The following is a 23,720-nucleotide window of genomic DNA, read 5'->3' on the forward strand; positions in this document are numbered from 1 at the left end:
GATGAAAACAAACGTTTCTAACTGACATTCTGTGGAAAATTGCTGTAATGAACTGTCCCTTGGGAGCAAAAGGGTTTTCCTGCCACCAGTAAGAGTTGCAAGCACACATGATTTTCACGCCATGACACTGCTACAGCCCAGGCAGCTGGAGGGAGGAGCGGAGGAGCGGAGGAGGCGGAGTGTTACCAGACAAATGGGCAGAAATAACTGAAAAGGTGCAGCAGTGTTTATAGGAAAAGGGAGGACAGAAAAAGAGGAGAAGACGTTTAAATGCAGAGGACAGCGGCTGCCAGTGTAGCTGCTAATCTAGTATTTCGTAGATCGTTTGCTTTGTGTCTTTTGATTTAACTGTGACGTGGCTGTTTTCAGCAGGAAGGAAATGATCTGACAATGTTCCCAGCCATAGGCCCTGACCCTGCCACCGTTATTTTTGTTTCTGAAGACCTGTCCAGTGTGTTGTGCCTGAGAGGTTCTGCCCACCTGCCAGCGCTGCCTGTGGCCTTTTGTCCATCTCCTGGAAATTGCATGCAGCTCCCAGGAATTGTTTTCCTTCTTGACAGATTGTTCTGTGCAGATGCATTCCAGGAAAAAAAAAAAAAAAGTCCTACAAGGAAACAAAAGCTGGCGTAATGCTGCCATCTACGGGGCAAAATTTGGAGATGGGACCCAACGCTCACAGTCTCATCATCCAAATAAATGTACAAGGTGCAGAGGGAACAGTCCACTCTGGAGCAGCCAAGCTGTCAAGGTTAACCTTGCCGCCGTATTTGCCCATTTGTTTAGAAGTCAAAGTGCACTCAGAGGGGAAGACAGGAGCTGAAGAAATGGTCCACAGCCCCTAGCCTCCAGCCAGGGAAGGGGAACAGCTTCACTGTCCTGCCAGTAAGGTCCAGGCCCTTCTGAATGTCTCCCCAGCTAATTCCCAGTGCCTGTCTCTTCTCCTCACCATCACACTGCGCTCAGCTGCTGCATTGCTTTCTGTTTCTGCTGAGGTGATGCTGTGAGCAAACAGCCACAGAGAATCCGGGAGAAAGTGATGAGGAGACAAGGACTTTTGGGTGAGCAGAGAATACAGAGCACTCAGGAGGCAGAGAGGGCACATTTTACAAGACAGACCAACAGAGTAGAAAATAAACTGAGACACGCAGGAATTGGTTTCCACTGAAAGGCATCGCCATAGATTTTTATTTGGATGTATAATCATGCTCTCCCCCAGGCAGTGCTCCATCCCTAAAATATTGTCTTTTGGGGCCTGCAATTCTAGATGCTGTACAGAACATTTAAATGGAAAAACAGGGATAATACCCCCAAAAGAACTCAATGCAGCCAGCCTGCCAGGACAGTAGCCTGTAGTTCAGGGTGAGCAAAGTGGGAGGCAGGCCCCCTCGGGAGGGAGTGGGGATGAAGTTTCATAAGCAGTGTGATTGGCTGCTGTGTGTCAGGCTCATCCATCTCATTACAAATATTGAAACCTATTACTCTCGTGTCTGTGTATTCACATTTATGCACCAATCAATAACGTTTCTTACATTCTGCAGACTTCTTTCCTTGCATATGCCAAAAGGTTTTTTTCCATATGAACATAACTGAAATTTCCATCAGTTTGGATTATGTTAGACAGCTGGGGGCAGGGAGAGCTGCTAATGGCAATGACAAAAGTGGAGCCTAACGTAAAACACTTGCTCACCCCTGCTGTAGCTCAAAACCAATAGCCCACAAAGAACAACCAACCTCACATAGAATTCCTTGGAGGAATGAGGAGCCTACAGCCCAGAAGTTTAATGAATCTGAACTCTGCTAGGAGTGGCATGGAGTGCATTATGGATCTAATCCTGCTGCCAGCTGGTTCCAGGGACAGCAAGGACTAGGTTCATTACCAAGACTTTCTTTTTAGCATTGCTATAGAGAACTGTCTCGAGCTCCACCCAAGAAGCTGGGAAAACTAAGCTCTGCCCTAGGCACCTTTATGAGACAACATTTCCCTACTGGCCAGCAATGAGTGAGTGTATCAAGAGAACAATTTTATTGAAAGGAGAGGGAAAATAGCGTCAGTTTGGGAAAACATCCCAACAGTGATTCCAAAGTATGCAGCCAGTAAGTCAACACTTGCCCCACAGTAACTTGGGCATTGGTCTATTGCCTCAGTTTCCCCACTTTGCAGTGTAAAAGTCCAACAGACAAAGGTCCCCTTGACATGTCACCTGCCTCTCCATTGATTTCCCAGCATTCCCAATGGGTTGCCTGAGGTCAGCGATGTCCCAGAATACAGGGGTGCCATCCTGGGTGTGCATTTCCCACTCCTGAAAGCAGGAGTTAAGCAGGGACACTGTTTTGTCTGCTGCTCTGCCTCTAGTGGCAATGGAACTTTGTGGTTCCACTCCTGAGCCCGGTTCACACAGCTTTTCATCTGCTCTATCCTCTGCATTGTCTTTTACCCACACTTGCCATGCACCAGGTTTTAGGTTCAATCTCCCTCGCCCAGCTGATTAGTAACATCAGCTCTAGCAACCGCTGAACAGAAACATGGACTTCAGATTGAATCTGGTCATCCCTGTCTCTAAGCACTGGCAGAGAGAAGATCAAATGGTGTCTACTGCTTTTTAACCATGGTCCATGTCATCTTGGAGACATAGGAACTCCCTCCCTGCCTGACAGGATCGTGGCTATTCAATCCTTCCTGGGTTTGTTTAGTCATTGTTTTGCAATGTTTTGGGCCTGTTTTTATGATCTTTCTAGTCTTGTAGGGTTTTTTTTAAGCCAGAAGAGTAAACAAGTCCAGAGGCAAAAGAGATTGCTGTGGGTTTTATTGGAAAAGAGTTATGATAAATTTACAGTGGAATCCAATCAGGGCTCGTCCGTATTGGGTGAAAGAATTAGGCTCTGTTCACTCTTTCAGCCAGGGAGTCAGCTGGGGAGGATTTTCTGGCATTGGGAAATGAAAAGATGATGTCTATTTATTTCAAATAACATCCTGTGGCTCCATCTTTGTTGAAAAGAAGCGTAACTTATGAGGCTGATGCATGAGTTTCGATAGTGATGCAACTTTTCCATTCCATACAAAACTTGTCCTTTTCTTTGAGTGGTGCCACAAGCCCCATAGTCTGAGGTAATAGCAATAAATAACATAGCAACATCTGACATGGGCCAGGCTGAAATTTGGCATGACTCTCCTATCTGCAGTAGGAGCAGAGACAGACACCAAGCAATCAAGTTTTCTTGTATTGCTGGAGGTTTTGTACATCAGGAGTAAACTCCAGATTGTCCCATCACATTTTGGGAGGAGAAGGGATTAACATAATTTAAGGCATGTTCTGTACAGAGGAAATGAGATTTCCTGATTTTAAAGATGCCAAGCACACATGTAGCTATTTTGTGAAAGGACGCTAGTAGCAGTGGCTCCAACAAACACTGTTTGCATTTGAAGCTATCTTTTCAATGCAGTCTACTTGGCCATTGTCTCCTTAAGGAAACTGAGGTATTTGGCTGTCATCTGTGGCTCTCTCTTTTCTCCCAAAGTCAGACAGAAACCGCTCCAGGCACAATCCTGCGGATGTGAGTGTAGGACTTCCTGAGAGTCACACTGCCATGATGGGACACCCCACGAGGTAAGACGCACTCCTCTGTTAACCTCTGGCTCTCGGGGTCCCAGCACAGCACCGTGGCAATGACAGCATTCTTCTCATCCCGGCCTCCTGTGATGAACAATTTATTGTTGCAAGGGGAAATCCCACAACTTGCTCTCTCATGAGTGAACTGAGTCACGAGGCACCAAGTGTCATGAAGTGGGCTGTACGAGTACAGAGCTTTCATCGCACCCCCTGCAACAGAAACAGAAATTAGTTTGCTCTTGTTGGTTCCTCAAGGAGTTCCTAACCAGATAGGACATTTCAGCAACGTTCCCGCACTGACGCTTGTAAATAGTCACAGAGAGGTAGCTGTGTTAGCCTGTACCTTCAGAAAACAAAAGAGCAGTCCTGTGGCATCTTAAAGACTAACACAATAATTTATTAAAGACTCAAGGCTAACTTAATAATTAAATAATTTAAAGACCAATATAATTTATTATTAACAATTTATTACAATTTATTAGAGCTTTCGCAGAGCAGACCCACTTCTTCAGATCTGGAAATAGTGCTGAAAGTGAACTGGCACAATGAATATATAACAGAGAAATAGAAAACAAACAAAATGAAATGAAAACTGACAAATCCGCTGCAAGGGAGGATGAAGGGAAAAGAAAATTAGTCACTGCAAATGTCTATTAAGTTAAGTGACTTTCCTAAGATCACTACAAATGTCAAAGATGAGAACACTTTACCCCCAATGTGAAGTCAAAACAAAATTACACAGGGCACAACAGGATCTACAAAGGGCCGTTTGTTTTTCATAGTTCCTTAGATCTTAAGGGACCATTGCAACCATCCAGTCAGGCCTTCTGCATAACACAGGCCAATAAGAAAATCTATCATGTGCCAAGGAAAGTTGTAACAATGGTTAATTACCCTCACAGTTAAAAACTGTCCTATTTCTAGTCAGAATTTCTCTGACTAGAATTTCTCCAGAACCACTGGATCCTGTTACACCTTTTCCTGCTCTCTCTCTTGGCAGTCACTTGATAACAAGTAGGACATCTTTGTGTAACCCTCCTATTTGTGAGTCCATTGATGGCTGATCAGCCCAATTCTGGAGCCACAGATCTTAGCACAGAAGAGGCAGGTGTGAGTAGCTGTTGGAGGGGAATGGGGCAGTTTTTGATGCTCTTTTCTTTTTCTCCACCACTCCTCGTCTGTACTGTGGTAGGACCTCCCAGACTGCGCCACCCCCTCACGGATTATCACTCTCCACTTGAGACAGTCCTGGGCAAGGTTCTCCTAGGTGTTGACACCAATGCTGCACTTTTTCATGTGTGCCATCAGCACACATGAAAAATTTTACAGAATTACATAATTTTTGCTGGCCCCCAATGTTCCTCTGTCCTTCCTCCAATACGGAAAACAGAATCCGTTTTGGGAGGCACTGATTAGACAAACCATGTGACCAGTCCAACAAAGTTGCTGATGAATGATAATGGCTTCAATGCTGGTCATATTTGACTCTTCCAGGACGCTTCTGTTCATGCGCATCCTCCCAAGAGATATTTAGGATTCTCCTGAGTAAGTGTTGATGATATTGTTCAAGTGCCTTCAAATGATGCTTGTATTTTCACAGGAAGAACCACTGCACAGTATACAAAGAGCTTTGTCTTGGGATAGATGTTCCCATTCTCAAAGAACCTTTGCCTCAGGTGGGCAAAAGCAGAACTTGCCCAGCTCAGATGATGCTGGACTTCCACATCAATGTTGACTTTAGTGGAAAGATGACTTCCAAGGTATGGAAAGTGCTCCACATTCTCCAGCAGTTCTCCACTGACTTCAATAAAAGGTACATGAGATTGTCCCGCCAGTGCAGGTTGGTGGAGCACCTTGGTCTTTTTGATGTTTAGTGTGAGGCCGAGATTCTCATATACTTCAGAGAAACCATTTAATATGGTCTGAAGGGTTGTGACAGAAAGAGCAACAATCATATTGTCATCAGTGTACTGGAGCTCCATGATCGAGATAATGGAGGTCTTGCTTTTAGCCTTCAGTCTCCTAAGATTGAAAAGCTTCCCATTCATTCTAAGACAATCTTCACAACCTCTGGAAGCTTGCCATCAAAGAGGTGAAGGGTCATGGTGATGAAGATGCAAAACAGTGATGGGGCAATGATACAGACTTGCTTGACTTCTGTTTCAACCTCAAAAGGAGGTTTGGGATCTGTTGCTGCTCAATACTGGGACAGTCATGTTGTCATGAAGCAGCCTTAAAATGCTAATGAATTGTTGGGGGCAGAGGATCTTTGAGAGGATGGTCCACAGGGTGCTATGGTTGACTGACTCAAATGCGTTGGTCAGGTCAATGAAACTCAAATATAAGACTTAGTTGTGTTCCTGACATTTTTCTTGCAGTTTCCAGGCAGTGAAGATCATGTCTGCTGTTCCTTGGAATGGCTGGAAGCCACACTGGGATTCTGGGAGAGTTTCTTCTGAGAGTAGCAGGAGTCAGTTTGTGAGAATTCAAGCTAAGAATTTCCCTGCTGTTGCCAGGAGGGAGATGCCATGATAGTTTCCAAAGTCCGACTTGTCACCCTTCTTGAAACAACTGATGATCAGTGTGTCTCTGAAATCATGTGGCATCTTCTCCCTATCCCAGATCTTGAGAATCAGGAGATGGAGCTGTTTGTGGAGCTCTGGCCTATCTTTTCCAAAGGTTTCTGTGGGGATTCCATCTAGTCCAGTTGCCTTGTTGCACTTCATCACTTTGATGGCAGCTTGGACCTCACTCAGGATAGGAAGTGTTGCAAGATCATCTCTAAGCGGCTGTTGAAGAATTCTGGTCAAGGGATTCTAGGAGCATGGTGGAGGGGCAGTTCAAGAGCTCATTGTAGTGTTCCCTCCAGTGAGAATCAATGGCTTTATTGTCTTTATTGTCTAAAGAGTTGTGTGCCATCCTTTGATCTCAGGGGATTGATTCTGTGGTTTCTCAGTCCATAAACAGCTTTGGTAGCATTGAAAAAACCTCTTGTATCGTTGAAGTCTGTGAGATGTTGCAGTTCTTGCACCTTCTCAGTCCACCACTGGTTTTTCAGAGTCCTTGTTTTACATTGCACTTTCGCCTTGGCCTTGGCATGTGCTTCTTTCTTCATCATGGAATTGATGTCACTTTGCCAGGCCCTAACGCCTTTCCTTTTTGCCTCAATCAAGAGTTCAAATTCCACTTCATTCTCATCAAACCAGTCCTGATGTGTCCTGGTCTGGTAGTCAATGGTTTCTCCACAAGCTCCAATTATGGCATTTTTCAGTTGACACCAGTGTTCTTCCACATCTACTGGATGTACTGTCAGCAGCTTCCTTTTGTGTGTTATCTGGAAGTCATTTCATGTGATGAGGTCCTTCAAGCCTTGTACATTGATCTTTCATTGAATCTGTTTCTTCTGACTTCTCCATTTGGTGACAGTCCTAATCACCATTCTGAATCAAATAAGGTGGTAGTCAGTTCAGCAGTCATCAGCACTAGTCACTGCATGTGTGAGGACAGCACACTGATCCTGAGCGCAGATGATGGCATAGTCTGTGAGGTGCCAGTGATTCAATCAACAATGTCGCCATGAGGTCTTAAATTTGTTTTTCTGGTGGAACAGAGTGTTCATGATGACTAGCTTGTGTTCTGCACATTTTGTAAGGAGAAGCACTCCATTGGAATTGCTGTTGCCAACTCCTTTCCCAATGGTAGTCTGCCAGAGAGCCGCATCTCTTCCAACCCTGGCATTAAAATCCCCCAAGACAATAATCTTGTCTTCTTTGGGTATGTCTTTCAGGACTGTGTCCATTTGGGTGTAGAAATTCTCCTTCACATCATCTTCTGCATCTAGAGCTGGTGCATAAACCCTGATGACAGTTGCCTATTGGTTTTTGGCAAGCTTTGAGCTCATTGATGCCTGCAGGGACTTCAGATAGGATTTTTGTCAGTTTGTTCTTGATGGCAAATCCTACTCCATGAATTCGTTTGTCTTCCTTTGGGGTTCCTTTCCAGATAAATGTGTACCCTCCACCATCTTCTCTTGGCTGTCCTTCTTCTGGTCTACGTGTTTCTGCCAGTACAGCAATATCGATGTTGAATCATCGTAGCTCATGGGTGATAACTGCTGTGCATCTTTTGGGTTGTTCACTGTCTGGGTTGTCCATTACAGTCCAAATATTCCATGTTCCAAAGTTTACTCTTCAATTTCGACTGCATGGAGTTGAACCCACTGGACGTGATTATCCAGTCAGGGGGATTGAGGTGGACTATGTTTAGGGCACCTTTGCTAGCCCCTTCCCCACATGGGGTGAGAAGAATGGATCCTAAATAGGGTGGCTCAGTCATGGATGCACCAGCCAAACCATTCTACCATGTTGGTCCTCGAAACGGAACGACTGATACATACATCCACTGCCTACATGCTGGTTCATGACTAAAAGCTTCCAGATTTCACAATCCTGCTCCCATTATTATTTGCCACTCGCCGTAGGGCTTAAGTTTAGGAGAGTACTACACAGAGGAAGACACCTGTGCGTGACTTCTTTTAACATGGGGGGATTGTTGCACTGCAGCCACCACACCGTTCTTGATGAATAGAAAACTCAGGTCCAATGGCGTGGAATCCATGACAACTGGGAGTCTCCTGTCCACTTCAGCCTTCTGCCATCACAGACATTGTAGCATTACCTTTGCTATCCTCTACCTGTTCTGCCATTGAGAACTTTTAAGATTGCTCTTTGTATGGACACTCCTCCTTGATATTGCTACCATGGACAACCAGACTGGGAGCACAAGACTCCCTGTGGCATTGCTCTCAGGATCATTGGAACACACAAGCCCATTCACCACGATGAGGTGATGATCTGGAGAGTAGGCTTTTTCTGCTAAGGTAATGAACTATAGCACCCTCGGGACCTGACCGGTGCTGGATGAGAGAATTTGCCAGAACATAGGTGATCAATATTGTCTACCACTTTACCAACACTCCCACAGCTTACAGGGCTCTTAGAAGACATTTAAGTGCAAATTACAGCTAAATAACAGCACAGAACACAGAGCGAAGCCTGGTGGCTGGAAACAAACTTTATGGGACCACAGGAAACTCGGCCACACCTTGATATGTGGTCACCCAGCTAACTAAAATCGTGCTGGATTACGGATGTTACCGGATGAGAGATTGCTGTATTAGAGAGGTCCAACCTGTACATGTTTGGTGTGCACCCTCTGCCGTTTAAGGATCATATACAGTTTAACAGATCCTCTTTCAGCTTGCACCACGAATCTGCCCACAAATGTAATCAACCCTGAATGTCGTCTTGTGATGGGAGCTGGAGCAGTGGGTCCTCCGTTGAAGTCTATACAAAAAATTCACAGCCAGATACGCAGCTCCTGTGCAATACGCTTCCTATGGCCAACAGCCTGCATCTATACTGGACTGTAGACTAGAGTGGGTGTGACAGTGGCTGAGTGCTCAGGGTTCCCCTTCCCTCACCTAGAACCCGAAAGCACAGCATAGGATAATAGCCATTTGATTATGCTTCTCTCCAAGGTTCTCTCCAAGGTTCTTGGAGTTAAAAAAAAAAAATAAGCTGCACTGAGTTCAGACAAAAAGGATGTCATAGAATCATAGTATCCTAGGGCTGGAAGAAACCTGAGGAAGTCATCAAGTCCAGCTCCCTGCCCAAAGCAGGACCAACCCCAACTAAATCATCCCAGCCAGGACTGTGTCATGCCGGCACTTAAAAACCTCTAGGGATGGAGATTCTACCACCTCTCTAGGTAATGTATTCCAGTGCTTCACCAGCCTCATCACTGCTTTACCTACCCACAACATAGATGTGGTCACGGAAACTTGCAGCATTGATGCATTTTGCTTCAACCGGCATAGGTGATTTCAAGCTCCAGGTGTTCACCGCTGGGTCGTAACACTGAGTTTTGTCTGTAGCCAGTTTGCCATTGGGTCCTCCCCCAATCACATAGAGTTTCTTCTTGTAGCTGGCTGTGGCAAAGGAGCTTACATTGACCATGAGAGGAGCTGCCTACAGCACCATAAAAAAAAACAAACACAAAAAAAATGTTACCAACCCCTGAAAAATCCTTTGGGTTTCATGGCATATAGACTGGTGACTTGCTTTCCCTTTGCATGTCAGCAACATTCAGGCAGTACTCTGTAGTCTCTCAAGCTACATCTACACGTGCTGTTTCTTCCGGAAGTCGCATGGCAATGAGCGGTCTGGAAGATGCTAATGAGGCACAGATGTAAATTTCCTGCACCTCATTAGCATATGGGCATGTCATTCAGAATACAGAAGAAGCTCTTCTGGACTCAAAAACACACATGTGGAAGTGCGGCCTGCGGGGATCTTCCAGAAGGAAACCCTCCTTCCAGATGCCCCCTCTTCCTCAAAATGTTGCATCTTTAGCTCTCATAATTTTGAAGAAGAGGGGGCTTCTGGAGGGAGGGTTTCCATCTGGAAGATCCCTGTGGGCTGCGCAGCTGCATGTGTATTTTGGCATCTGGAAGAGCTTCTTCCAGACTCTGCATCACGTGGCCATACGCTAACGAGGCATGGGAAATTTACATCTGTGCCTCATTAGCATGTTCTGGACTGCTCATTACCATGCCGCTTCCAGAAGAAGTGCCACATGTAGATGTAGCCTCAGAGAAACCAACCAGCCATTGGTGTTCCTAGAAGCCATCATGAGAGGGGGATGCACCACTGAACTTGTCTGTACCACGTCTGTAGGAGAAGAGATGCAACAGTGAATTCCCTGCAAGTCCGACTTTTGGAGAGCCGGCTCTGGCTGGGGTGGGTCTGAACCATCACATTTCTTCCCAGTGCACCAAGAAGCTACTACCTTTAAAACACTCTCACCCTGGAGAGTGAAATTGGGGTGCCAAGACCTTGTGTGATTGCAGGAATTGTGCAAGAAAGCAAATAGAATGGTGGGAGGGGTTGTCATCCTGGTGAGGCCATGCTTTGCCTGAAACCTGACCCAAAAGAAAAAGGCATGATCATAAGCTCATCAGCTATGACAGTGTCCCTTCCACAAAGTGCCCATTTTGGTCAGCTATGAAAAATTAACATGTGAATGTCAATAACCTGCAGTGTCAGCAGAGGGGGTTGCAATGGAGTGGTGCATGAGTTTGTGGCCAAAATTGCTCTGTTGTGATAGGGAGAGAGCAGAGGAATGTTGACTAATAGACTGATGTGTGTGTAGTAGACAATTTGGTTCATATATTTTGAGACACAATAAACCCTGGAAATATGCAGCTTCAAGTTGCAGGTAACGAGTTAAGCACCACTTGAAGCTGCTCTGCAGCTGTCAGCTAGAAAAGCTAACAGCCCTTTCTCCCTGCCTTCCCCCAGGCCTGGTGGGCTGGTCAGTTTCCTGGCTCCAAGGAGTGGAGGGGAGCCAAGAGCCAGGCTGCCCATGATTCCCTGTTCCCCTCCACTGGCTGGAGCCAGGAAACTGACTGAGGCTGATGCCTAGGTCAGTTTCCCAGCTCTGCAAGGAGAAGGTCAGGAGCCAGGCTGCTGTCTGGTTCCCAGATCCCCACCACTTGCAGGACCTGTGGAACTGGCCAGCTCATGGCTGGTCAGTTTCCCAGGTCCCCCAAGTAGCAGAAAGCTGGGAACCAAGCAGCAGCCGGGTTCCCAGCTGCCCTGCACTGGCAGGAATTGGGAAACAAACCAGCCATGAGCTGGTCAGTTTTCCATGTCCCACAAGTGATGGGGAGATGGGAACCAGGCTGCCCCCAGGTTCTCGGCTCCCTGCCACTTGGGGAGCCAGGAAACTGACCAGCTCTGGTGGGCTGGTCAGTTTCCCATCTCTCCCCACTGACTTGCGCAAAAATTTTAGTTACATGGGGGTTGTAGCAATGCAGCTCCCACATAACTCGAGGGTTTACTGTAAACTAAACACCTAGCAGAAGCTATATACATATCACACAGAGCTGTAAGGCTGCGTCTACACGTGCACGCTACTTCGAAGTAGCGGCAGTAACTTCGAAATAGCGCCCGTCACGTCTACACGTGTTGGGCGCTATTTCGAAGTTGAAATCGACGTTAGGCGGCGAGACGTCGAAGTCGCTAACCCCATGAGGGGATGGGAATAGCGCCCTACTTCGACGTTCAACATCGAAGTAGGGACGTGTAGACGATCCGCGTCCCGCAACATCGAAATAGCGGGGTCCTCCATGGCGGCCATCAGCTGGGGGGTTGAGAGATACTCTCTCTCCAGCCCTTGCGGGGCTCTGTGGTCACCGTGGGCAGCAGCCCTTAGCCCAGGGCTTCTGGCTGCTGCTGCTGCAGCTGGGGGTCCGTGCTGCATATACAGGGTCTGCAACTAGTTGTTGGCTCTGTGTATCTTGCACTGTTTAATGAAAGTGTGTCTGGGAGGGGCCCTTTAAGGGAGCGACTTGCTGTTGAGTCCGCCCCGTGACCCTGTCTGCAGCTGTGCCTGGCTCCCTTATTTCGATGTGTGCTACTTTGGCGTGTAGACGTTCCCTCGCTGCGCCTATTTCGATGTTGGCCTGAGCAACGTCGAAGTTGAACATCGACGTTGCCAGCCCTGGAGGACGTGTAGACGTTATTCATCGAAATAGCCTATTTCGATGTCGCAACATCGAAATAAGCTATTTCGAAGTTGGGTGCACGTGTAGACGTAGCCTAAGGGACCTGGAGAGGTCATCAAGTCCAGTCCCGCTCAGCAGGGCCAAGCACCATCCCAAAAGATTTTTTTGTGATCCATTTGCTCTAGACTCCTAAAGGGCTTTCCCAAGGAGTGAACTTACAACCCTTGGATTATAAAGCCAGTGCTCACAACACCAAGCAGCCAGGGACACACTGATGTGGGGCAGCCTGACCCCCTGCCTCAGCCCATCTTCTTTACTGGGATTTATCAGCATCCAGCTTCTATTGTGAAAGCACAGGGAAAGAGGAACCCCTGAGACAGAGCAACAGTGGGCATCTCACCTGCCCTACGCCGGGGAGCTGTGGCCCATGCGACTCAGAGAAGAGCGATTTGTAAAATGAGCCATATAGGTGTGTCTCCAGGTACATAACTTACCATGGGCAATGGCAGGAGAATGTCCTCCGCTCAGACTGGAACACTGAGAGATCTGAGTGGCTTATTAGGCTCTTCTTTTAAACAAACATCACTAAACCTTTTCCAATTGAACCTGTTAGAAAAGGCATGAACTCTAGCTGGACTCCAGCTGAGGGGATTATTAAGTGGGTGCTGCGTGTGTAAGGGATTTTTTTTCAGAGGTTGGAACTGTTGCAGCCTCCATCATCCTCCCCAGGGAAGTGTCAGACCAGCCCCTTGCTCTGGGAATGGGAAGAGGGTGGTGGGATAGGCGTTTACTGCACGGGGAAGTGGCAGAGAGCACAGAGCTTCTGGAACTATGATGGACTGTGACGATGATGCTGTGCAGGCTCCTGTGGTGCAAGGTAATGGCTTTGATTTCCCCAAGTTCAAATCTGTGCTATTGAGTTCAGTTCATGGGGGTTTCAAGACATTAGTGCCACCTAAACCTCAGCTATCTTTGAGCTACAGTGGGGAGTCAGAAGGTTCCAGGAGACAACCACCGACATGAAACAATCTGATTGCTTGTATCTTCCTTGTGCCAAAGAGCCAGGTTACACAGCTGGCAGGGGGCACTGTGTGGGAAGTGGTTGGTGTGATTCCCCAGGGCTGTTAATTCATCTCCTCAAACATAGTAATAGCAAAACCTGAGTACGCACAGCTTACCTTAAGTAGCCAATGTTTTTCTTCATCCCATAAGGAGCAGCACAAGAGAAGAAAAGTAGAACAAGTGATGGTGTCTGAGCATAAAGGGTCTTGACAGTAGTTTCTTTTTCAAGGAAGCTTAACATCTGCTATGGCCCTTTGAGACACAGGCCTAAAATACAGCCCCATTCTACCAACAGCCCACAATCAGGTACAATCACAGGGCAGTGTACATTTACATACAGGAAGTGGTCCATCTATCTATGGGACCTCTTGAAACTGTCATCCCATGGCTCCTCTTTTTCAGCCTAGGCTTGGTCAGGGCCACTTATGCTGCATGACATGTTCTGCACTGAAAGGGCCAGCCCAAATTTGCTTTACTTCTCTTGCTTTTCCTTTTGTCTTCTGAGTGCTTTGGCATTATGACCACCCTCATCTTTATCGTCCTGAAAATTTGAGTCCTGGCCCGTTATCCATCTTTGCTTTCATAATTACCACCATTGCCTTTCTATTCAACTCAATCCACTGGCCCACCTTGTCTCTGGATTCTTACCACCATCCTAGTTTTTGACCAAAGCTCCCTGCTGTCAGTCCTTTGTGGGTGCAAAATGAGGGGTGTGGTAGAGCAGAGTGCAAGGCATCTCTCTGCAAGCTCAGGCACAAGCCTGCAGATGAGCAAAAGGCTCTGACCCTCCTAGTGCAAGCTGTGAAAAGAGGACTTAGTGCCTACTCGGCAGATTTGGCCTGCTGTAGAACAGGGTGGCAGAGCTGTGGCTGCAGTGTGACCCTGGCTTTCTATGATGCCATGCAATCCCTTCCCCTCTCCAGCACAAGCCAGGCCTTAAACACAACCAGGCACTTATTTGTAAGGTGCTTTCAGAGTCTCAGGTGGAAGCACAATACGATGCGAAGAGGAATCTTCCACACTGCCAGGTTACTGAGGTCCCTAGCAAATTGTACATAAAAACAACAGGTTCTGGTCTCTTCTCCAGCTTATGCCGCACAATGCATCTGTAATGCACCCTCCTGCTAATGATTTCCTGGGTCTGCATTTCACCACTTCCAGCAACTCCTCCTTGTTCAGGTGTCTCTTTAGTTGGCCCATTTGTTTTATCCTCTGAGGTTCTTTCTAATCCCCAAGGCTGTTTTACACCTGTGTTGAAATGTAGGTGGGCAGGTCTACACTAGACAGGTAAGTCGATTGTAGGCATGCAATTCTAGCTATGGCAATTGCGTAGCTAGACTCAACTTATGTGCAATCGACTAACCTGGCTATCTCACAGAGGGAGGTCAACAGGACAGACTCTCCTGTCAACGTCCCTTAAGCCTCGCAAGACTGAGGAGTACAGTCATACCCCGAGATACACCCATTCGCGTTACAAGAATTCGACTTTACAAGGAATTTAATTTAATTCCCCTACTTCAGCTTATGAGGCATTTCTTCGCATTTACAAGGACTGAGTTGGATTTCACGCTGTTCAGCAGGACACGGTCGTCCTGCAGCGGGAGAAAGGCCATGGCTCCAGGCAACGGCTGCCAGCAGCTGCATCCCACCTGGTGCATCTCTCCGGAGCGCCCAGCCGTGGTTTCCTGGAGCCCTCCGCCCTGCCCAGGTGCTCTTCAATTTCTGTTCCCCTTGCAGCCCTGTCTCTGCACCTGGGCCAGCCCCCCGAAAGCAGGCAAACAGCCATATTATAGAGTATTTAATGAAGGGAAAATCCCTTGTTAGGTTGTGTTATGATAACTAATATTAACTATTGAAGTAACTGTGTTCATTTTAATGGGATTTGGTGTTGTTTTAGCATAAATGGGTGTAAATTTTGGGGCTCAGGAACACATAAAATTTTTTCACATTGAAATTAATGGCAATTACATTTTCAACTTACGAGAATTCACCCTAAGAGGTATTTTTCAGGAACGAATTACCCTCATAAGGCGGGGGAAGACTATAGGGATAGATTGCTGGCCCCTGATAGTTCGATTTCACGTCTCTACCACGCACACAAAATCGAACCCTGGAAGATGGACCCTGACCAGGTCAATCTTTTGTGTAGTTAGGGCCTACCCTGAGATACTGGTCTGCATGTACGCTTTCACAACTAATGGATTACCAGCTCCCTTATCTGACAAAGCAGGTCTTTGCCCATGAAAGCTTATGCACCAAAATATCTGTTAGTCTATAAGGTGCCACAGGCCTTCTTGCAGCTCCCTTATGTCTGTCTTCCACAAATTTAGGGCTCATTCTGCCCCCTGACTCCTATAGAGTATTAGACTTTATTCTGTGAGTAATCCCATTGACTTCAAGGAAACAGTTGTAGATGAGATCGTTCAGCAGGATGGCAGAACTGATTCTTACTTTGATCCTGCTTTCCTTGAAGTCTGGGTTTTCAGCTGGAATGCACAACTAATAGATTGATGTGTATGTAGCATAGATTTTATTTTATTTATTTTGAGACAATAAATGCCTAACAAAATTCCCTGATGTCAATTAGGTTCAATAGTGCTGCATGAAACAGGAGAATTTGACTATAACTTACCTCTGACCAGCAGTTGTGAAAAGGATCGTATGTTTCCAAGCTGTTGATTCTCTGTATGCCATCAAAACCTCCAATCACGTACACTTTGCCACCTAGCACAGCCATTTTGTGCCTCCAGCGCCCAATGTTTAAATATTCAATTTGAATCCATTTGTTGATGGAGGAATTGTATTTCCAGACATCATGTTGAGTTTCTTTCCCACCTGCAGGGTAGACAATGCACATAAGTGACATGATTGGCAGGACAAATATTTGCTCAGTAGCTCTAGTATGTTCTATTTTTCACGAGGATTTGTCAGACAAGAAAAAATAATGGTTCACAACATATGCTCTGGAATTACATCTCTAGCAGTGGCCAGTATTTACTTTAGAAGAAGACAACTTGTATGCTTAAGGCTCGTTGAGTTAAATTTGCATTGCTATACTTTGGACAGGGAAGGAAAATTCCTTAACATTGTTTTGCAAGTCATCTCTTCAATAGACATCAATCGCTATTTGTGTTTCAGCTGTACTATCACCTATTCTTTGGCTTTCGTAACTTCCATATGTAGTCAGTGGCCTCTTGCTTGAAATGATGGTGGTAGAATCTCAAGAATGAGCCCCATTGCTGTTTGTAGAATGTTAGTTGTAGAGGTTAAAGCCAGAAGGGGTCACCCAATCATCTAGTCTGACTTGTCTATTGTCCACCTGTACATTAAATCTAACAACACAAATGAGACTCACAGGAGACTAGACTATTATGTGCCACAGGCAGAGAATGGGAAGAACCAATATGAACCAAAACTGAGCTCCTCTGTGGTAGGAGAGGGAGGAACTGAATTATAACCAGCTGTACTTGGAAGGTTGCCCACACTCATAAGATGCAGCAAAAACAAAACACAAAGTCACTGTCAATCTGCCCAGGAGCAAAGTTCCTTCCCAACCCGAGATGATGGTTCATCAGACCCTGAGCATGTGAACAAAAACCAGCCAGCCGAGCACCTGAGGGAAAGAATGGTCTGTACCAGCACAAAGCCCTGGACCTCCACATGAGAGGTCCTATCTCCAGCCATGGCCCCATTGATACTTCAGAGGAAGGAGATAATAAAAAGCATTATTATAAGTGGGGAGAGGGAGACTCCTTCCTGATCCCTTCTAGGTGGCCAGCTGGAACCCTGAAGCATGAGCTTTAGAAGGAAAAGATGCAAAACAGAAGTGAGCCCCCAAGGCAGCCCAGGCCACCCTCAACTCATCTCTGGCAACTTCCTCAGTTGCATTCACTAATATGTCCAGCTCGCTCTTAAAACTAATTATAGTGTTTACCCTTACAGTTCCCCCTGGAGGCTGTTCAGAACCTCACCCCTCTGACAGTGCTTCTGATTCCAATCCTGAAGTTGTTGATGGCCAGTTTGGACCTATTTGTTCTTGTGCCAGCACCTTTCTTGGGGCTTACGTAACTCTTCACCTTCTCTGGTATTTATCCCCTGATGTGATTGCAGAGAGCAAGCACATCCCCTCTCAGCCTTCTTTTGGTTAGGAACGAGTGAATGAACAAACGTGATCTCAATAAAAAAAACAAGGCTGAGAAGTCCCCCATGCTGGGGACATTCTGCTGGGGATATGCAAAACAGCTTTGCACCAGGGGAGCTGCTGTTACGTAGAAGAGTTCTATCTGGTTGGTCCACTGATTTCCGAACACATAACTGGAATATGAACAGAACTAGTTAATGTGCAACCCATTGCACGGCCTGAGACCCTCACTGCATAACCTACAATCCAGCTACACACTCACTTCACCAGTGAATCTACTGCACGCAGGATTCATATTCCATTACCGAATTGTCTGCCCTCATTTATATGCTGCACAACACAGGCAGATCACTGCAAACTGAGGGCACACGTCTCTGAGACGAATAACAGATTAACTAGGAGATACTTAGCATGCTAGAAAGGTTCACTGATGTCGTTGTGTCTCTGAATTTTTCACATGTGCATGTTATTTTATTTGCACTCAGACTGGTGAAGTGTGTGAATGCAGAACGCCGGTGTTATCTGCAGCAGCATTCAGAGACAGCAACGTTCTGTCCACACTTTGCACCAACTTTCCCTTTTACATTACAATTTGTCCTCTCCTGCATTAGAAATCAGCCCTGACAAGAATCTGAACTAAACCTCACTGTTGAATTCTGCCTACAGGTTGCGAGAGAGAGAGATTTTTTGAGAGAACGGGAGGCATTTAACCTCCTTGCCCTGAGCCAGTGTTTCTCAACCTTTTCTTATGACGTAAGAAAATGTAAAAGTACCGCCCCCCCACCTTTTCTCATGTACCCCTCAGGGTATGTGTACCACCAGTTCAGAAACACGGTCCTGAGGTCTTGAAATAAGTGCCTTTCAACCTTCCCAGATTATGGTACCCTATTCAGGAGTCAGATTTGGTTTGCAGACCACCAAGTTACACCTCACTTAAAAACTGATTCCTTACAAACACACACAAAATGACTACTGAAAACTTGCTGACTTTCTACCATCTTATTATCAAAGAAATTAATTGGAATAGAAACACTGTACTTACATTTCAGCGTAAGGCATATGAAGCAGTAGAAATAAGTCATTGCCTCAATGAACTTTTAGATCATACTGACTTTACTAGTGTGTTTATATAGCCTGTTGTAAACGAAGCAAATCTCTAGATGAGTTGATGTGCCCATGGAAGACCTCAGTGCACCCCTATGGGTACAGGTACCCTTGGTTGAGAAATAATGCCCTAAGCTTTATGGGAAGGGAGACACAATGTTCTCTCTTCATTAAGAGCAGTAAGTGCAGTCATTAGAAGACTGAGATCTCCAACAGATCTCCGGAAGGAAACCAGCAAGCGGGGAGGGGGCACGGGATAAGGAGGCAGGGATACTGGAGGAACAGACAGCAAGGTAGCAAAGAACCAAGTCATAGAAGCCAAGAGACAAAAGCAAATAGAAAAGGAGAAGGTGATAGTCTCAGAGACAGCAGGCTAATCAGGAAGAACAAGCATATTTAGCTAGAAGGAAACAATTAATAACCTTGGCCAGTGCCGCTTTGTTGGAGTAGAAAGGGGAAAAGCAGATGGGAGGAGACCAAGGAGATAAAGTAGTCAGGAACAGAGGAGATGAAGGGGAGGAAGTGTGTTAGTATCCATCTGATCAAAGTAAGCAGTTCCTTCACAGCAGGGCATGTCCAGGCGTGTCCAGAGGCAGAGCAGTTAAAGAGGACAGAGAGAACCAGAGAAGCCAGAGGTGATGGAAGGAAAAAGGCCTGGGGCTAAGGAGACAGACTGAGCAGTGAGAGGCAGGCAGTAAACAGCTTTGTGTGTGTGTCAGCTGCAAAGGACTGGGGAGACATGTTTGTTAAATATTCCCAGGTGGAATTGTGGCTTCAATTCCCCCACTAAGGACAATTGAATGACAGGAGTAATAAAGAGCAGAATGTCATGGTGGGATGAAAAGAAAATTTCTTTCCCTTAAACTAACGGGGGGTGTGGGAGCATGAACCCTGGCCCCAGAACACGGAGATTTAATACAGGCTAAGCTGAAGTGAGCTTGTTAAAAACTCTGTAGCCTTAAAGGCAGATGCCATGGGAGATATTTTACCCCATTGTCATCTTCTGGGCAGAATGTTCCCATTTGACTCCACCACCCAGCTCTTCCCACCATTCTGTTTCACTCATGGTTGAAGTAAACGTCACAGCTAGGCAAGGTGCTTGATGAAGAAATCTGCAGAGTGAAGCACCCGGCAAGTATTGGCATTGGCTGAGCAAGCTGCCCCACACAACCTCGCTCTTCATGCCCTGCTGGGGAACCTGCAGCCTCCATTCACTCCAGCCTCTCCACATGACTGGCAGTTAGGATGTGCCCTGTGGCTGAGGCGAGGATGGTTTGGAAGCAGAATGAGATCACCAAAGTAACTCCCAATAGGTCATCAAAACAGCTCTCAGATTGTAATGAGTCACTACAGATCTGACCTGCCTAGGGACTTGTGAGTGCAAAATAAAAGGCTCTGTATTCCATTGCTAATCCCCTAAACCAGCAAGGGGCAACCGCAGCTGGAGTGAGTCACATGAATGGCCTTGCTTCATCTCACTGGGCCACAAGATTGTCATAATCAGGACAGTCTCCCGGGATGGGTAGTTTTGCTAACTGCACTTGGCCACCTAGGATTCGCAGGACATGCTGACTGAACCGGAGCAGGGCTTTGACTGGAGGCTGTCTGTCTGATGGCCCTGTGTGATTCACAATCACAATACACACAGCTGCCTTGTGCAATGCCTCTTGGGCCTCCCAGTGGTGATGGTAATTTACTCTGCTTTCAATAAATGATTGCTTTTTAGAGTCTCATCATCTGCACTACTGAAGTTCTTCTGAACGTCGACTTATCAATCACAAGCAAAACCAGCGCAATTCCTGTTTGCAAATTATTGACTGTTGCTTCTTCATGCAGAACTCCCCTCAAGGTCTTCCAGAAAGGCTTGGCAGTAGCTATTGTTGATTCTATGCTGCATAGGCAGCTGTAAAAGGCCCTTCTATAACTATTGGTCCTGGCATGTTGGCATGCGAGCGTTGGACCCACACACTATGCAATTGCTCAAAAAATGAGCTCATTAATATTCTAAAAGGCTCAGGGTTCCTACCACTTAACCCAGTCCTTCTCAGAAGCCTGTCTCTCAACCATGGCAATGTATGTGAGGAGTCCCTTTCAAAGACAACGGGAGAAATGCTCTACTACTCACCGTCTACAAGGAGTCTCAGGGGGTAGCCATATTAGTCTGTAGCTTTACGAATAACAAGCAGTCCTGTAGCACCCAAGATTTCGTGGGTATATGTAAATTTACAAAGCACAGTATATATTCTACACCAGTATTTTCAACCAGAGTATATGTAACCCTGGAGGTACACAGAGGTCTTTCAGGGGGAACATTAACTCATCTAGATATTTGTCTAATGTTACACCAGGCTATGTAAGATGCAGTAGTCAAGTCAGTACAAACTACAGTTTCATACAATGACTTCTTTATACTGCTCTGTACACTGCACGCTGAAATCTAAGCACAATATTTGTGTTCCAAATGATTTATTTGATAAGTATAAGGTAAAAATGAGAAAGTCAGCCATTTTTCAGTCATAGTGTGGCTGTGATGTCTTTTTTATATTTTTAAGCCTAATTTTGTTGACAAATAGTTTTTAAGGGAGATGAGACTTGGGAGACAAATCAGACTCCTGGAAGGGGTAACAGTAGTCCGCAAAGGTTCAGGGCCACAGATCCACATAAAAGCTGCAACTGTTTCCTCTCCTTTGTTTGTGAGACTCCTACATTCCCTTCTTTGATCTCCACCGGTATCACCTTGCTCCTTACCTGATATGTAGACTTCATTTTTTAGTGTGATACATGCAAATTCCACCCATTTTTTATTCTCGCTCTCTGTTTCCTGATCGGTGATTGGTAATTTTGCCACTTCCAAACGGCTTCGTCTCAAAGGATCCAGGCAAGTAACTTCTGCGACAAATTTTTCATCCTTTGTGCAACCGCCTATGATCATAAACACCTCCGACTGGAACTCGTGCATCCGGGGCTTTGTTCTTTCAGAAATAATCTAGACACAAGCAACGTAGAAGGAATACACAGGGTGCATCACATGTATGATTAGAAAGTAGCATTATACCCTGTGCTGTGAAGAGCTCACTAGTTTACCTCCCATTGGTTCAGTAAATGGGCCAACTTTTCCCTGTGGTAGATACACTGAATGGAGTCTCCTCTCACCTGGTATTAACCATGCCCAAGAGCACCTTTGTCTATCCATAGGTGCCAACTCTGTGGGGGCTCTAGGGGTGGACACCCCTGGAAAAAAATACTGGGTTCTCAGCACCTCCCCACCATGGTGGTGCAACAGGCTGCCTGTCAGCTCTTCAGCTGCTGGCAGAATATGGGGGGAAGGGAGTAAAGAGTGGATGCAAGAGGTGGAGTGACCATGGGGCTTCAGGTGAGGGGACAGAGCAGGAGGAGGAAGTCATGAGGCATTGTGGACAGCATCGAGTCGGGGCATAATGTCAAGGCAGAATAGGGGTGGGGCACCCTCCCAGAAAAATGGCAGTCAGCACTCACGTGTTTATTTTAGGTACTTATGTGGCCCCTAACCGCACAGTACTGGAGCACCTTACAGCCTTTAATCCATTTATTTGGTCAACACCTCAGCAAGGCAGGGGCATACTATTATCCGTCTTGTACAGGCGGGAAACTGAGCACGGGGGCCAAATGACTCACTTAAGGTGACACAGGAAGCACGTTGCTACCCGGGCACTTGAAGCTAAGGCTTGTAAGCTAGTGCGCTAGCCACTGGACCATCCAACCTCAGTACAAACTCCCCCGAGTCTAAATGCAGGTTCCAGGTGCAGCGTGAGACTGATTCTAGTCAAATTTCCATGCTGCTGATAAAAGCGTTGAAGCGCTATGCTGGTCTTACAAGAATATTCACAAGGGGAGTTAGTCACAGTTTCAGCTCAGCGGTTCTCATGTGCTGCTCCCAGTAGATACGTCATTAGTCCCACTGGAGTGAATGCAGTGGGAAATTCAAGGAAAGCTGTTCATAGCATGCAAGAATTTATCATTTATTTGAAATTTCTGCCCTGTCAAATGGAGCACAAGATGTTTTTCTTGGACTTTTGAAACTAATTTACAGTGTATTTCTATAAACTGACATAACCAATGTAAATTAAAAAGCAGAGCGGGGCGGAATTCCTTTCTGTGTTCGCTCAGTATAACTTACTACACTGTCAGAAAGTCTGAGCATCTGTGTCAGAGCTACAATCCCCCTCTCACAGTCCTTCACAGTCCTTCAACTCTCAGCCGTCAGCACCAGACCGGGCTTTTGAAAGTGTACATTCGGCCCCTTGGGTATCCAGGCATGCTTTTTGCACAATTCCACTGTCCCAGAAACACTGCCCACTCAGGCAGACAGGCACTGGGATCGACATCTGAACCTAGCTCTCCAGCAAGTTTGTACAGGGCCTTGCCACAGGGCCACATAAACCTAACCCATCCAAGGGTCAATCCTATTTGGAGTGTTTTGTGGTGCCCTAAGCAATTCCTATCCAGGGAGCCCATCTAGCCCCTTCCCCTTGGACAACAGGGTTCCACCAATCCCTGTACACTCATGACACACCTCTGCCTGCCCGCTGCCCTCTCCTGATACTCCTCTGGCTGTGAGGAAGCACAAGCAGTCTCTCTCACTCGTGGCTGTGAAGTTGTGACATCTGACGATCACCTCTTGTGGGCCAGGAGGTAGGGCAGGAGTGTAACTTTCAAAGTAGGGCAGAAGCTCAGTTAGGGAATTCCACTTCCATCTCCGCCTGCTATGCCCAGGGTAGATGGGACCATGCCTGGAACACCTCAACACCTCAAGGAGGCAGGGGTGTACTACTATGGCCCCTTTTCATCTCGAGAGATGGGGTTAGCAGCAGCAGTGAGGATCTATGGGCAGTGTTTGAATCTGCAGCTACTCTCATGGCTTATCTGTCCAATATTGGACTTGCCAGGTTGATTGCAATAACCGCCCGTCAGTCGATTTCCCAATTCTTTATTCTGAGAGTTTTTCCTTCTAAGATGAAGTGCAAGTACACTGTTACCCCTACATTACAGGTGGGGAACTGAGGCACAGAAGTTAGGCACACATGCATGTCATGAGTCCTGTGCTAATCTGCCATACTGACCTCTGTTTAGGATTCTGTCTCTGAGACCCAGCTGTGTTTTTCACAGCCAGTTCTTCCTTTCCCTCATTTGCATTCCTCTTTTGAAAGAGGAATGCAAGTGTAGACGTCGCTATGGGGACTAACAAAAGGTAGACAAT

At 46.3% G+C, this 23,720-nt stretch overlaps 1 protein-coding gene across 2 annotated transcripts in view; it reads right to left on the reverse strand.

Moving 5' to 3' along the window:
- Positions 1–1,163: 1,163 nt before the first annotated feature.
- The window catches only part of KLHL6 (kelch like family member 6), a 61,960-nt gene continuing 39,403 nt past the window's right edge, over positions 1,164–23,720 (reverse strand). For both annotated transcript variants that reach the window (XM_075004394.1, XM_075004393.1), the window contains exons 5-8: positions 21,233–21,470; positions 15,872–16,074; positions 9,424–9,637; positions 1,164–3,818 (exon numbers count right to left, since the gene is read on the reverse strand). In XM_075004394.1, coding sequence (XP_074860495.1) covers positions 3,517–3,818; positions 9,424–9,637; positions 15,872–16,074; positions 21,233–21,470 — 957 coding nt within the window. In that variant the 3' untranslated portion in view covers positions 1,164–3,516. The remainder of the gene's footprint in view (positions 3,819–9,423; positions 9,638–15,871; positions 16,075–21,232; positions 21,471–23,720) is intronic.

This window comes from Carettochelys insculpta, chromosome 10 (genome assembly GCF_033958435.1).
Source record: "Carettochelys insculpta isolate YL-2023 chromosome 10, ASM3395843v1, whole genome shotgun sequence".
In the NCBI taxonomy this organism is placed as follows: Eukaryota; Metazoa; Chordata; order Testudines; family Carettochelyidae; genus Carettochelys; species Carettochelys insculpta.